Here is a 12,778-nt window from a genome sequence, read left to right as displayed (position 1 = left end):
TGGGCAGTTTTGGGTGCCAAATCTCGTCATCTGCATAGACAAACAATTTGATAGTTCCAGTTTACTTTACCAATACCTCATCAGACTTTCTCACTCAAAACATGGGTGTTCACAAGTGCGAGCCAGCCTCCTTATTCCCCGAACCACCTTCAAGCCCTGGGATGTGTGCTAATTCAAACACACAGGTAGTTATTGCCAACTATCAGATCGGTCTATGTGTTATCTCCCTGCTGCATTACACTCCACAGCTGGCACCAGACAGCAGAGCTGGGGAACGTTCAAAAGCGCAGTGTCCAGTCTCTGCTTATCGCGGAAGGGGAAAAGAAACAAAAAGCTGATAGACAGTGTTTCCTTGTTGCCCGGGAGAGATAAGTCAGGCCCAAGATGTGCTTGTAGTCTGTTATCGGCTCAGAGAGTGTCCTGGCTAATGCCGTCACCGTGGAGAAGAGGCATGTTGCCGTGCAGAGAAGGTGTGAGGGCAGATAAGCCTGCGAGGTTCAAAGATGTGCCTGACTCTGAAGTGATGCTGTGGCTCCAGATGGAGGGAGGAAGTGAGAGGAGGGGGGGGGGGGGGAGGAGGGGGGAGAGAGAGAGAGAGAGAGAGAGAGAAAGAAGAAAATCTGCAGGGATGTCTTCATTTCTTGTTTTCAGAGAGGAGTAGGCCTACTTGGGAATACTGATCGGCTGCCAACCCAAAGATGATTCTCGAGTTATATATTATATTTGTATATTTATATTTGTATATTTATGTATATGTATATTTCACACTAATTTAAAGGACATTTTATACAGATTTTTCATGGTTGTGCCCTTACAATTGCCTTAAAATACAGTGTGCCACAGGGGAAATGAAATATACATCGCATTTCACACATAAGAGAAGCATCTCTGGACAAACATAAAATAGCATTGCAGTGACTAATCTACACAACAGACATTGGGATCTAATTTGGGACGCTTCACAGCTAAGCAGGGTGGATGCTCATACTGTAAGATGCCACAGCGCTTCATAAGAAACCCACAATTTGCCCCCATTATTTTTGACATCTTCAGTTGGAGATTGTTTTCATAGGGTGTTTCTACTTATGTTTTTGCCGTGGAGATGAAAAGTTAGCCATTACAGGTTATTGACATTGACGTTTATTTGAATTCTTTCACTAGAAATGCCTATAGGCTAGTAAAATGCCTCATATGAAATGCCTCAATGTAAAATGCAGTTTCTTAAGACTGAATTCCTCAGAGAATGACCCATTTAACAGCTTATTAAATGTACCATTTCAACCTAGACTGAGAAATATTCACAGCTACTGTTTACAGGACATGACAATTAGATAATTTGGATAAATAAATACAGTATAGCCAGACTGTTCTTGACCTCAAAACCAATTTGCTTTTGATGAGAGTGAACTTGAAAGCAATTAGCGTACAGGGAAAAACTTTGCCAGCGTGTAAATATAGCAAGCTTTGAAATGTAATGAGATGATCTGTCTGATGAGCACAACAAGCTAACACACTGTTGGTACAAGTTATGCAGATTTGCAGGCAAGTGTGGAATTTGTGAGGTAAATTGCCTAATCTTTACAGGAGGAACATGCTACTCATAACAAATGAGGATGCCAGACAGTGTCGGCCATGTGCAGGGCATTTTGACAGGTATTCAATCAATCTAATGATGGCACACTGGAACTGTGATTGTATAAACAAGACAACTGACGATGCTTCTCATTAATGTTGGCCTTGTTTTGGCTCTAATGTCTGTTCTCCTTGTCAGTCCACCCATTTAAGCTCCATATCCATTTTGTGTTGATCCATTCGTCATTTTCCTCAGGTTATTTGAAAAGTCTTGACAATCTTTCGATTGGGGATTATTTTTTATTTTTTTATCAAATCAAAGTACTATAACTTAAACACTATATGTTAAACCCTCTTCAGTAAATAGATTCTGCAGATTCATTCTCCTCCAAAGACTAGGAATTAGTATTTTTAGGAATTAATACATGAAATTAATTATTTACAGGGTTCAAATTCATCCTGCAGGCATTTACAAAGTTCTATTCCCCGGGGAGTTGGGTAGGATGACTCATAAACCCAGTTTGCTGGTGATGGTCTGAGGCTGAGCTCTGGAAGCCGGGAGTGTGGGTGAAGCTTCCTCCCTATTGTGCACACACCCCTTCCTATTGTACACCACACACCCACAAAAACACATTCACACACTTGAGTGAGCCCATGTCACTACCCCTTCCATTCCACTACAGCTTCCATTGACGAGAATAGCTCCCTGTCCTTACAGGCCTGATGCACTCTGTGGTGTGAAGCAGAAAAAAGTGAAGCTGTCAAACAGAGGTGAGGCCACCACCTGCCCCCCCCTTCTCTACCTAGCCGGCCACCTGGTCCACCTGTACTGCACTGTGTGAGCTTGATTAGAAGAGCACTAACGCCACTCATCCACTACGGCAGATGGCCCCTTTCATCTCCAAATGGAGTGTTTTCCGTACAGGGATACTGTACAGGGATACTGTGAGGGCATTACCCAGAATTAATGTGGAGGTGGTATTGACGGATGACAGGTATTGTTAGGAATCACTAGTGGAGATACCTGTAGGTACAGTAGAGGTCACAGTTTGGACAGTACACAATCACAAGTCACATACCATACTTGGGGAAGTGGCCAGCTGAGTCCAGGGAGCCGGGACGGAAGTGACGATGACTATATGGTTAAGGTATCACTGTGGTGCACCGCGGGGTGGTCGGTGTTGACCCTGCCACTGACCCTGCCAACTGTGTGTTCGCCCGATACTCTGGGAAATCTTTATTATTTTGAGTGTTACATGAGTGTTATTTGTACCCTTGTGAGCAACCATTGCCCCGGATCCTGGTAAGTAACTAATTGCCTCCCCAGATGCCATCGCATCCAGCACAGCCCACATACTCCTACTACACAGGCCAGTGCATCCTGGACATCCAGACTAGTTTACCAAACTACTAGGCAGCCGTAGCCCACGAGACTAGGTGAGAGTGGTGTTGACAGGTGGCTGGCTAATGGGTTTCGCAACAAGAAATAGACATCATACAGAGGTCATGTCTGCTCCTGTCCTACTGTACAGTATATAAAGAGCTATGCCCTATCCAGTGTTGTATTTGTGTCCTATTCAAACTCACCGAGAGGAAACTCAAGAAACTCATTGGTGTGAGAGTTAAAAACATCTCCCCGAGTCCCCCGGGCCATTCTGGCTTCGGAGGCATATGTTCTGATTAGGTGGCAGGTTGAAGGAGGACAGTGTTGAGCTTCAAGGCCCCGCAGTTCCAGGTGCAGAATAAAAAGGACCGGCACTCATTTTGTTCTGACATACTGACTCCAGAAAATACGCTTTGTTCCTGAGGCTTTCAGCGTTCTGGCAGCTAAAGTCACCTCAAGGCTAGACCGTGAGTGATGCCAGCGCCGGAGAACAGAAGAAGAAGCCATGCCAGTGGGAACAGAGGGAGCAAATTGTCAATATAACTCACGGTGGCCAACAATGGATTCTGACATCCCTCTATAAACACACGATCAATGTTGCTCCTCTGTCTCTCTCTTCCTCTCTTTCTTTCTCTCTCTCTCTCTCTCTCTCTCCACACTTCCCAATGGGACAATGAATAACACAGAGAGACGGGCAGACATTAAGCTCATTATTCATGCCAAATGTATTTATTCTGACAAGATATACAGTACACAATAAATAAACACAATAATCCCCTTGATTAGCAGTCATCGGTTTTATCTACACTCTACAAAGGCTTTCTTTCTTTCTTTCTTTCTTTCTTTCTTTCTTTCTTTCTTTCTTCAGTTTCTGTTAACTGATTTTGAAGTTGAAGAGTGAAGTTGATTTTCATTGGATGTGATGAGCGGTATCATGAATAATCAGTGACGTAAACCTTGATGTGGCATTCAGACACAGTGACCAGACTGTAATGAGTCACTCTGGCATGGAAATCTTTTTTAAAAAACAAACAAACACGGTCCGCACAATAAGTATTTACAGAGAAGAGAATATCTTAAGATACGGAGAGTCTCACAGTAATGAGAAGGATCAGTGGAGGAGGTTGGCTGTGGAACGTACAGTAGGTAGTTTCATATTTCATCAGGTTTCATCTCATACATGTGGAGGAGCGGCACAATCACTGTGGGATAAAACTCAGTCCCTGTTTCCTTGGTGATTTTACATCCTAAGATGACAGATATACAGCACCCGGAGGATAGAAATTAGGGTATAGCCAAGATCAATGAGTCTGGGTTTTTCATGGTAACACTGCAAAATCCCTCTTGCCCCAGCCTCTCTCCCTCCCTCATCTCTGTTGACATCCAGGTTGGAGCCACAGGGACTATATAGGAGGTCAGGTCATGCTTCAGGGTGGCCATAACAGGGGCAACTTCCCAAACCCTCTCACTCTCCCCCCCCCCCCCCGGACAGCTGGTCCCTGGTTGTGCTGCTATACGTGTCCTCCAGACTTAGACAGGTAGGCAATGAGAGCTACCACCACCCCCACATACATCCCTGCCCCGATGGTGATGGAGAGGGCAGCCAGGAACAGGGCTCTCCTGGCGGACATGCCTGCTCTGGAGAAGTCCCCCTTAGCAATGGCCTTGCTGGTCTGAGAAACAAACAAGAGGTATATAAACCAGTGTTAGAACACGACAGGAACAAATTCACTGTAGAACGAGAAAACGACACAATGTTCCCAGAGAGCCATTAGTTGCTATGGCAATTATATAATTATTCATTTGACAATGACAAATTGTGTTGTTTGGATGTTTTTGTATTCCTCCAAAAAAATTAGGATGCCCATAATCCATTCATCCCTTTGACACATTTATTAGGCTTGTTTTCAATGCAATTGTCTTTCCAATTAGTTTGAAAGATACTGTGAACCGCGCAGATAAATTGTGGTTGAATTAAGGGCACATGGAATGGGACTGGCTCATTTAGGACCCGCTCAGAGAAGTGGTGCTATAAATAGACAGACCTGGGACTGAATATAATCACTCATTGTGAGGTAGATCCAGTGCAGCAGCTATAATTGTTGTTATTCCATCACAGATCATCCTGCATTTAAAGATCATCAATCAGGACTGCATGTAAACAAGCGCATTGGCAATGTGTTTACCAGAGTGAAACTATGCGTTTGTGAATACCGTGTTTTCATTGACTGAGTGGGACTACGCATCTGTACGGCATACTGTGAAATTGTCTCGTTCCCTTGTCATTGCCACAATGAGAATGCAGTATTTATGGTTGTGTCCACAGGGGTAAATGGGGGTGGAACCAGGAGAGTTTATGCAGTCAATTGACTGAAATAATTGTGTAGCGCGAAGGTGTGTAAAATGTGCCGTGTTAGCACTCGAGAACACTTGTGCCCACTGACCTTGCAGTGCCGGGTAATTAGTGTTAATAACTGGGTTTGGGGGTAAGAGAATAGTGTAAGGACGGATAATTACCCTCTGGCGGTAGTAGAGGGGTTGGGGTGTGGGGCTGGTGTAGGGGGCTGGTGTAAGGACAGACAGTTACCCTCTGGGAGGAGTAGAGGGGTTGGGGTGTGGGGCTGGTGTAGGGGGCTGGTGTAAGGACAGACAGTTACCCTCTGGGAGGAGTAGAGGGGTTGGGGTATGTAGCTGGTTTAGGGGCTGGTGTAAAGGTCGGTGTAGGGGGCTGGTGTAAGGACAGACAGTTACCCTCTGGGAGGAGTAGAGGGGTTGGGGTATGTAGCTGGTTTAGGGGCTGGTGTAAAGGTTGGTGTAGGGGGCGGGGGGGGGGGGGTTTACTTACCTTCTGTGAGTAGTAGAATGCGACGATGCCCAGGGGCCAGAAGCAGCAGAGCATAGAGAAGATGGCCAGACCCAGGTGGTCCCGCGGGGGCAGCATGATGAAGTCGTCCTCACTCTCACTCTCACTGTCACTGTCACTCTGGGAGGGGGGGCACAGTAAACAAACTGTCAGACAGGGGCTAAAAGGGGTGGGGGGGGGGGGGCATGTTTATATATCAACACCATAAACATAGAAGTAGATGAGCAGGTAGAGTAGGTTTCTGCAGTGTTTGATGAGAGTGTTTTAAACCAGAAAGGCTGGTACTGTAGATTGTACATTTACATTACATTTACATTTAGCAGACGCCTTTATCCAAAGCGACTTACAACAAATACATTTGTTTAAGTAAGTCAATCATCTATCCGTCAGTCATCATAGGATAAAGTCATCAATGCTTGGACCAGGGGCCATCGGCAGTCACAATGCTAGAAGAAGGAAAAATTACTTTTTTTTTTTTAACAGGAGAGAAACTTGTACATGGAGAGAGATGGGTCTTCAATCTACGGCGGAAGATTGGTAGTGACTCTGCAGCCATGACAGCAGTGGGAAGCTCATTCCACCAGCGGGGCGCCAGGACAGTGAAAAGCCGTGACTGAGTAGCGCGGCTATTGTACCATGTTGTAAAGTTAATGTCCTCACAAACTGGCCAATTCCATTGAGTCACATTTCGAGGCCATACTGTGTTCCCTGCATATGTTATAATAACCACATATGGCATGAAACAATATATTGTTACGTGCCAAAACAAATTAGTCCTCCGGGCCTCACTGTGATGGCGGATTCGGGTTACTGTCAGCGGCATGGGTAACCTGTAGCTATTGTCAAGGTAGTGTGTACACAGTTCAAATGTGTTAAATCTGTGTATGTGTTATTGTATATCAGAATTTACATAATGTAATCTGGAGTGGAATAGAAGGATGTACTGTGTTACGTAAGATAATGAGTGTGAGAACAATGCAGACACTTCAGAATGCTGAATAGTCTCTCGTTCTCTCCGACGGCTGAATTGAGGGCTTTGCTGCTACATCCACTTTGTCTTCATGCTAAATTATAATTGGCTAGAGAGCTGTGACAGACGCTCTCTGTACCCGCCTCTCTGCCCATCTTCGCGTCCTCTTTAAATTGGCTCATTTATTTTGGGCCCTGAACATCCATTTCCATTTCCTCTCCTTCCTCAGTCCCCCAAGTCTGTTTGATCCCCGCGAGTAACTGGACTAACAAATGAATCTCTGTCCTAATGGGGGCTCATTCATTTAAGAGCAGCTCCCTCGCCGGGAAGACTGCAAAGGTGAGGCCGTCTATTCTTAAAGGTCAGCCCCGCGTGCCTTGCCTAGCACTCTGTACCAATGCCAATGTGCCTACAGCAGCCTCTGTGACTTCACAATTCATAAGCCCCTCAGCCACCACTGGGCCTCTGCGTGTTGGCTTGAGGCACAGTGTGGGAAAGAGATCACACACAAGTCCTCAGAGTGTTCTCTGCCCCTCGAGCAAGACGGCGAATGAAGGAGGTGCGTGTGGTTGTGTGTGGGGGGGGGGGGTTATTTCATGCTGTGGGGGCAATTTAGCACATAAATGGCAAGTGTCATCTTCCTGTTTCCCCCCTGTCACCTTGTGATGATGAAGCAATCCGTTAATCCGGCGTTATCTGTCAGGCTGCTCATGGGTGTTGACAGAAATATCAAATCCTCCCTAGCTGGCTGAGCACACCATGTCCTGCTGCGTTGCGTGCAAGCAGAACAAGGGCAGATACAGTAGGCCTAGGGGGGGGGGGGACGGGGGGGGGGGACGTCATGCAGCGCAATCTGTTAGGGTGTCCCCTAGACAGTTACTGTAGCACACATCTGCCCGGTGATTTAGGGGCTCAAGTTCAGGAGCGTGGAACAAGGTTGCCCGGCCTGACCCCGCAACCTTGTTGAGTGTCGGAAAAATAGCCGGAATGCCACTTTACTGGGTCGGAGCGCTCACAGCAGATGTAGGATGTGAGGCTCGCCTACTTGTGTGTTTATCTTGTTAATCTCATCATTCAGAGGCAAACATGGCCGCCCCTTTAGCCCCGGTCAGACTGTTTGCTGCCACATCAGCTTTCTGATTACTGCTGTACACCTGGAGCAGCAGATGAGATTATCCCCATCCAAACACATTCACATGGATAACCATCCCCCTGTGGAGAGGTAGGCACAGTGGGCGTGGATAATATAGGCACTGGACTGGTGCATTCCTGGAACAGCCAGCCCGCCGGAGGAAGGAGCCCATCCCCATCCCCATCCCCATCCCCAGCCAGCCACACCAGACTCCCTCCCAGTCCCTGTTTGAGGCCAGTGCAACTGATGAAACTCCCCCACAGCACGCTGCTGTTAATCATCCTCAAACCGCTCTCCCAGCAGGCTCATTACTGACGGCAGGGGACAGTCGGCACACCCCCAGGGCACGCAGAGATGGCCGTTGGCTGTGTCACCAGGGACAGGCATCATCCAGACAGGCTCAAGCCAAGGCGTGACTTCCAGTTTACCCCCTACTCACCAGCAATATCCTGATCCCTCGTCACTGCAACACAGCTGCTGAGAAAGGCTGGCGTTTCGGAAAAAAAGCCTCCTGCTTTCCATCTGAATTCATGGGTATGAGACAGTGCCACAGGGTCCAGCAAAAATATAATTAAGGTAGAATGAGTCCCAATGAGGACACTCCAGGCAGATGGTAGCGTTAATGCCAAGTAAATGTCATCATAAACCGGCTAATTCCATTGAGTTACGTTCCTAAGACATTTCTGTACCCTCCACATGTTATAATGAACATGCATGGTATAAAAACAAGATGTTGGCATGTAAGCCTCTACTTGGTCTTTCTTCTCTCATCTCTCACATCTGTGTGTTCAGAATATAGCTACAGAATAAAAGTCAGTTAAAATGCTTAGATCTTCTGCTTTGGAGAGCACCAACACACACCTGGACACCCCCTCCCATCTTTGATTCTTGGAAATACATCTAAGGCTGAATTCACACACACACACACACACACACACACACACACACACACACACACACACAACGGGTTAACCAAGAAACCAGCTGCCGAGCAGAAAGAATGTCTCTTAAAATTCCAACTGGAAGCCCAACTTTCATCTCCAGAGTGTTAATCAGATGCCTTTGTTCTGTCAAGCGACCTGGAATAACTTATCTGCTGCCCCACCTGCACTGGGAGCCATGCTTCAGTGGACTCTCCACTTTATACTTTCAAAGGCCTGGATTAGTTATGGCATTAATGGCTGTCTCTGCCACGGATCTATCCATCTGCCGGGCTCCTCGTGACAAGAGCCGGACTGATCATCAGCCCAGTTAGGGATCTATATTACTCTCCCTGCTGCCAGCTTGCAGCACCGGATATTTCACAACTCTGTCTGCCCGCTGCACGAAATAAGATTGTGCCACTTTTGGACGCTGTTTGGTTTGGAGTGCTTAGTCACCCTCTTTCGTCAACGTAACAAAAGCCTGGTGTGATATAATCAGGGATTCATGTTTTTAGTGCAGCAGAAAACTGTGCAATTGCATTCGGCATTGCATTCCGCTTGATGGATTGTTGAAACATACATCAAATTGGCCATTTAGAGAGCAGGCTGACAGAACCGCATGAATCACGCTGGCAGCCTATTCAAATGAGAAGTGGGGGATTGTGGCTGTGCTGTAAAATAAAAATCAACATGAGAAATACCAGTGCCATGACTCTGTTGACTCCATAATTATGCTCATAAACAGCCTCAATAGTTTTCTCAAATGTGTTAAAATCATTTAAGATAATCTGGCTATTCCACATTGTACTGTTAATGTCTACACATAAAGGCTCTCAACTCCTGCAAAAGAACCTTCTAAAATATGCTAACCTCAACAATGTTGTTTTGTTTGTATAAGCATCAACAAATCATGCATTAGGTTGTTGGCTGTTGATAGCATAATACTGATTGCCCTCTGGCTGACCTCTCACCTCATACTCATGGCCCTCCTCCTCCTCCACCTCATAGGACACAGTCTGGATCTTCCCATCCTTCTCCTCCTGCAGCTGGGCCTGGGGATCCTCCATGGGGGCTCCCTCCACCACAGAGTCCTTGTTCTCCGTGAAGGTGGTTTCAGAGCTCTCACCCTTAGAGTCCTTGCTCTGGAGGCTGATGTTGTCCTTGTACAGGATGAAGTTGGGCCTGTAGAAGGCCTCTACTGCCAGGTGCAGGGAGGTGGCGTCCAGAAATTGCTGGGCCTTCGTCTTGCCATTGGTCCCTGTGACAAAGTAGCCAATGATGTTCTCCTGATACTGGTGGCCTGGATAGTCTCCCTGGTAAGCTTGGTAGTCCTTCTGGACCACGTGTCTGCTGGTCTTGTCCAATAGGGGGTTCTGAAGCTCACTCAGACTCTCCATGGTGGGAGACAGAGAGAGACTCCTGGTAGATCAGAGAAGGTAGATACCAAGATCAGAGAGATCTTCGCCTGGGCACTGGTAGGGACAAACCTGGTGCAGTTAACCAAAGGGAGATGAGAAACATTTTTTTACATGATATCGTGATATGTCATTTTGTGAAGACCTTACTAATTGGCTGTGGCATCAGGTTTTACCGCTAAATTGATCTAATATGAGAGGCAACCAAAAGAGTGAGAAGACATGTGACACTATTTAGTGGATCCACCTCGCACAGCCTACAAAAAGTTTTGTTATTGCTATTTTGTTAATATTTTTGCTATTTTGTACATTTTTTGTTAATATTTTGCTTATATATTGTTTTTTTTTTATATTGTTTCTTATGTCCCATGCACCAACCTCACCAAGTCAATTTCCTGTATGCGCAAATATACTTGGCCAAATAACAGAATTCTGATTCTGATTCTGATTCTGATTCTGATTCTGATTCTGATTCTGATTAGGTAAGACATGGATTGGAGACAGAGTGCTGAGAATATTATCAGGATTACACTCCCATCTGAGCCACCAAACCACCAGCTGCTGTACACCGGTAACTGCTGAGCGTTTCACACACCCTAATTCATATAAAATGGTAATTAAAAAAGTTCTCCATCATTTTCAAACTAGGCTACTTCCATAGAAACAAGTGAAAGCATAGCAGATGTTTTCGGATTTCACGGTGCATGCTGATCAGTGTGCCCAGCGACCCTGCATAAACTGGCTTCCGTGGCACCGTCGGAGTGCCCTGTATTTACAGTAAATGCCTCTGATAGGTCATGAATAACCTCTGTGATGTTGTTGTTGTAGAGAGACTTGATGTAGAGAGACTTGACTTTTAACTTGATGAAAAAAAGGAAAAAACAAAAACAAACTCAAATAATGGTATTTACTTGCCGAGCCAAATGTGTTGAAGGGGCTATTTCAGTAATTACAGTAATACCACTGGGAGTGCCTGTGACACAAAGATAACATCACTTCAGTCAGGTGGTTTGTTTTTCAAAGCAATGTTGTTTCATGTTCTCTGGAATGCTGGGCAAACTCGCTAATAGATGAGCAAATTAGAATAAATATATTCAGTAGCCAATGGTAGCGCATTGGGTCTGTCCCAGAGGAGGCCAATGGGAAAACCTCCTTGTACAGCCAGTTAATCTTTCAACTCGAGCCTACTCACAGGGGTAATGATGAGAGGAAAACATATCCACCTAATCCTATGTAATGGGATATTTTCTCTTACAGAGGGTGGAAAAAACTAGTGCACTGCCTTCACGAGGACTATATAACGAGGTGGATACAGCATGTCAGAGTCTCTCGGTTGTTTACGTGCAGAAGGCTGGGAATTCTGTGGAGGGAAGGGAATCTAATCTTGTTCTCTTTTCATGAAGCTGTTTTAGGGGGTTCACATAGACACAGAATCACCCAACTCGGGAGGTTACGGAGGTGGTGAAATGGATGTGGACCTAAGAGACTCAGAGACCTAAAATCAATGTCTATTCATTGAGACTACCCCCCGATGCAAGGGCATTCTCCTCTGCATGTCAAAGCAATGTACCACTTAAGCGTACTTACTATGCCTACGGATTCTCCAGAGGCCATTCAGAATTACAAAGTGATTTCCACATGCTTTTGAGGATGCATCTCTGCTGCTGCTTTCCAGATAAGAGGACATTTCATTTCACAGTACATTAAACAACAATGGCCACATTTCATGTGCACAAATAATTCATCAGGCCGACAGTGACATGCACTTATGGATGTGTGAGCCTGTGGTTAGAGTGCACAGTTTAGTAAGGGTATGAGGGCTCTCTCTCTCTCTCTCTCTCTCTCTCTCTCTCTCTCTCTCTCTCTCTCTCTCTCTCTGTAAGTGTGAGTGACAGGTGTAACAGCTGTCTAACATGACATGACTTCTGACAATATTTTGACATTGTTTGGTCAATGTTTGGAATATGACATCCACATGCATAGTGCCTCTAAAACGTGTCCTTATAATTGATCAGTGTGGATTCATGAGGTTAACATTGTGCCATCTATAAAATATATAGGGAATATGAATTATAGGGAAACTTAGACCGTCAGACATTGGCTCACTGATATGCAAGACAGGTATGGCAATAAACGGAGGCAATCAATACAATGAGTCTTACCTATTGTAGGCTGTAAGATCCTGCCGCGGACCGCCTCAACGGCATTCCCCTTGTAGTTTTCCAAGAGTCGATGGAGTGGTCGATGAAATCATACCCCCGGCCGCGCCTTAAGTTCACATCATCAAATTGAGTAAATTGGTGAGGCTACAGGACCAATGTGCAGGTATGGTAACTTATTTCGCTCTCCGACGGTCCGCGCGGTGTGCTGCCGCTGACAAGACAGACTGCTATGAGATATGAGTGGAAGCCAGCTGAGATAAGGTGAGGATTTTACGCACACTCACCACATGGGCACAGGTCCTAAATAACTCAGCTGAAAGCTGAACAGCGGTTAAACTAGAAATAGGCAATAGCGCG

The 12,778-nt window shown here is 45.8% G+C and overlaps 1 protein-coding gene across 2 annotated transcripts; it reads right to left on the bottom strand.

Annotated features, from left to right (window-relative positions):
• Nucleotides 1-3,662: 3,662 nt before the first annotated feature.
• On the bottom strand, nucleotides 3,663-12,778 carry LOC310814098 (synapse differentiation-inducing gene protein 1-like). Of its 2 annotated transcripts, none has more exons than XM_083683363.1 (4): nucleotides 12,422-12,778; nucleotides 9,816-10,331; nucleotides 5,802-5,939; nucleotides 3,663-4,629 (listed from the first exon to the last, which is right to left on the bottom strand). In XM_083683363.1, the coding sequence occupies exons 2-4, from the start codon at nucleotides 10,239-10,241 to the stop codon at nucleotides 4,468-4,470; spliced, it is 726 nt and encodes a 241-aa protein (XP_083539489.1). In that variant the 5' UTR covers nucleotides 10,242-10,331; nucleotides 12,422-12,778; the 3' UTR covers nucleotides 3,663-4,467. The 2 variants fall into 2 exon arrangements, with proteins under 2 accessions (XP_083539489.1, XP_083539490.1); XM_083683364.1 differs by having other exon boundaries at nucleotides 9,816-10,263.

Source organism: Argentina silus (assembly GCF_951799395.1).
Source record: "Argentina silus genome assembly, chromosome: 13".
In the NCBI taxonomy this organism is placed as follows: domain Eukaryota; kingdom Metazoa; phylum Chordata; class Actinopteri; order Argentiniformes; family Argentinidae; genus Argentina; species Argentina silus.
This window is presented reverse-complemented; position numbering and strand designations above follow the sequence as displayed.

Bases quoted from the DNA above. Each gene is read 5' to 3' on its own strand.
- LOC310814098 (XM_083683363.1), bottom strand. From the start codon at position 10,241: ATGGAGAGTCTGAGTGAGCTTCAGAACCCCCTATTGGACAAGACCAGC. The intron at 5,940-9,815 runs GTGAGAGGTCAG...CCCCCCTCCCAG, and splicing joins AGGAGGGCCATGAGTATGAG to AGTGACAGTGACAGTGAGAG. The intron at 4,630-5,801 runs GTAAGTAAACCC...TTTGTTTCTCAG, and splicing joins CATTCTACTACTCACAGAAG to ACCAGCAAGGCCATTGCTAA.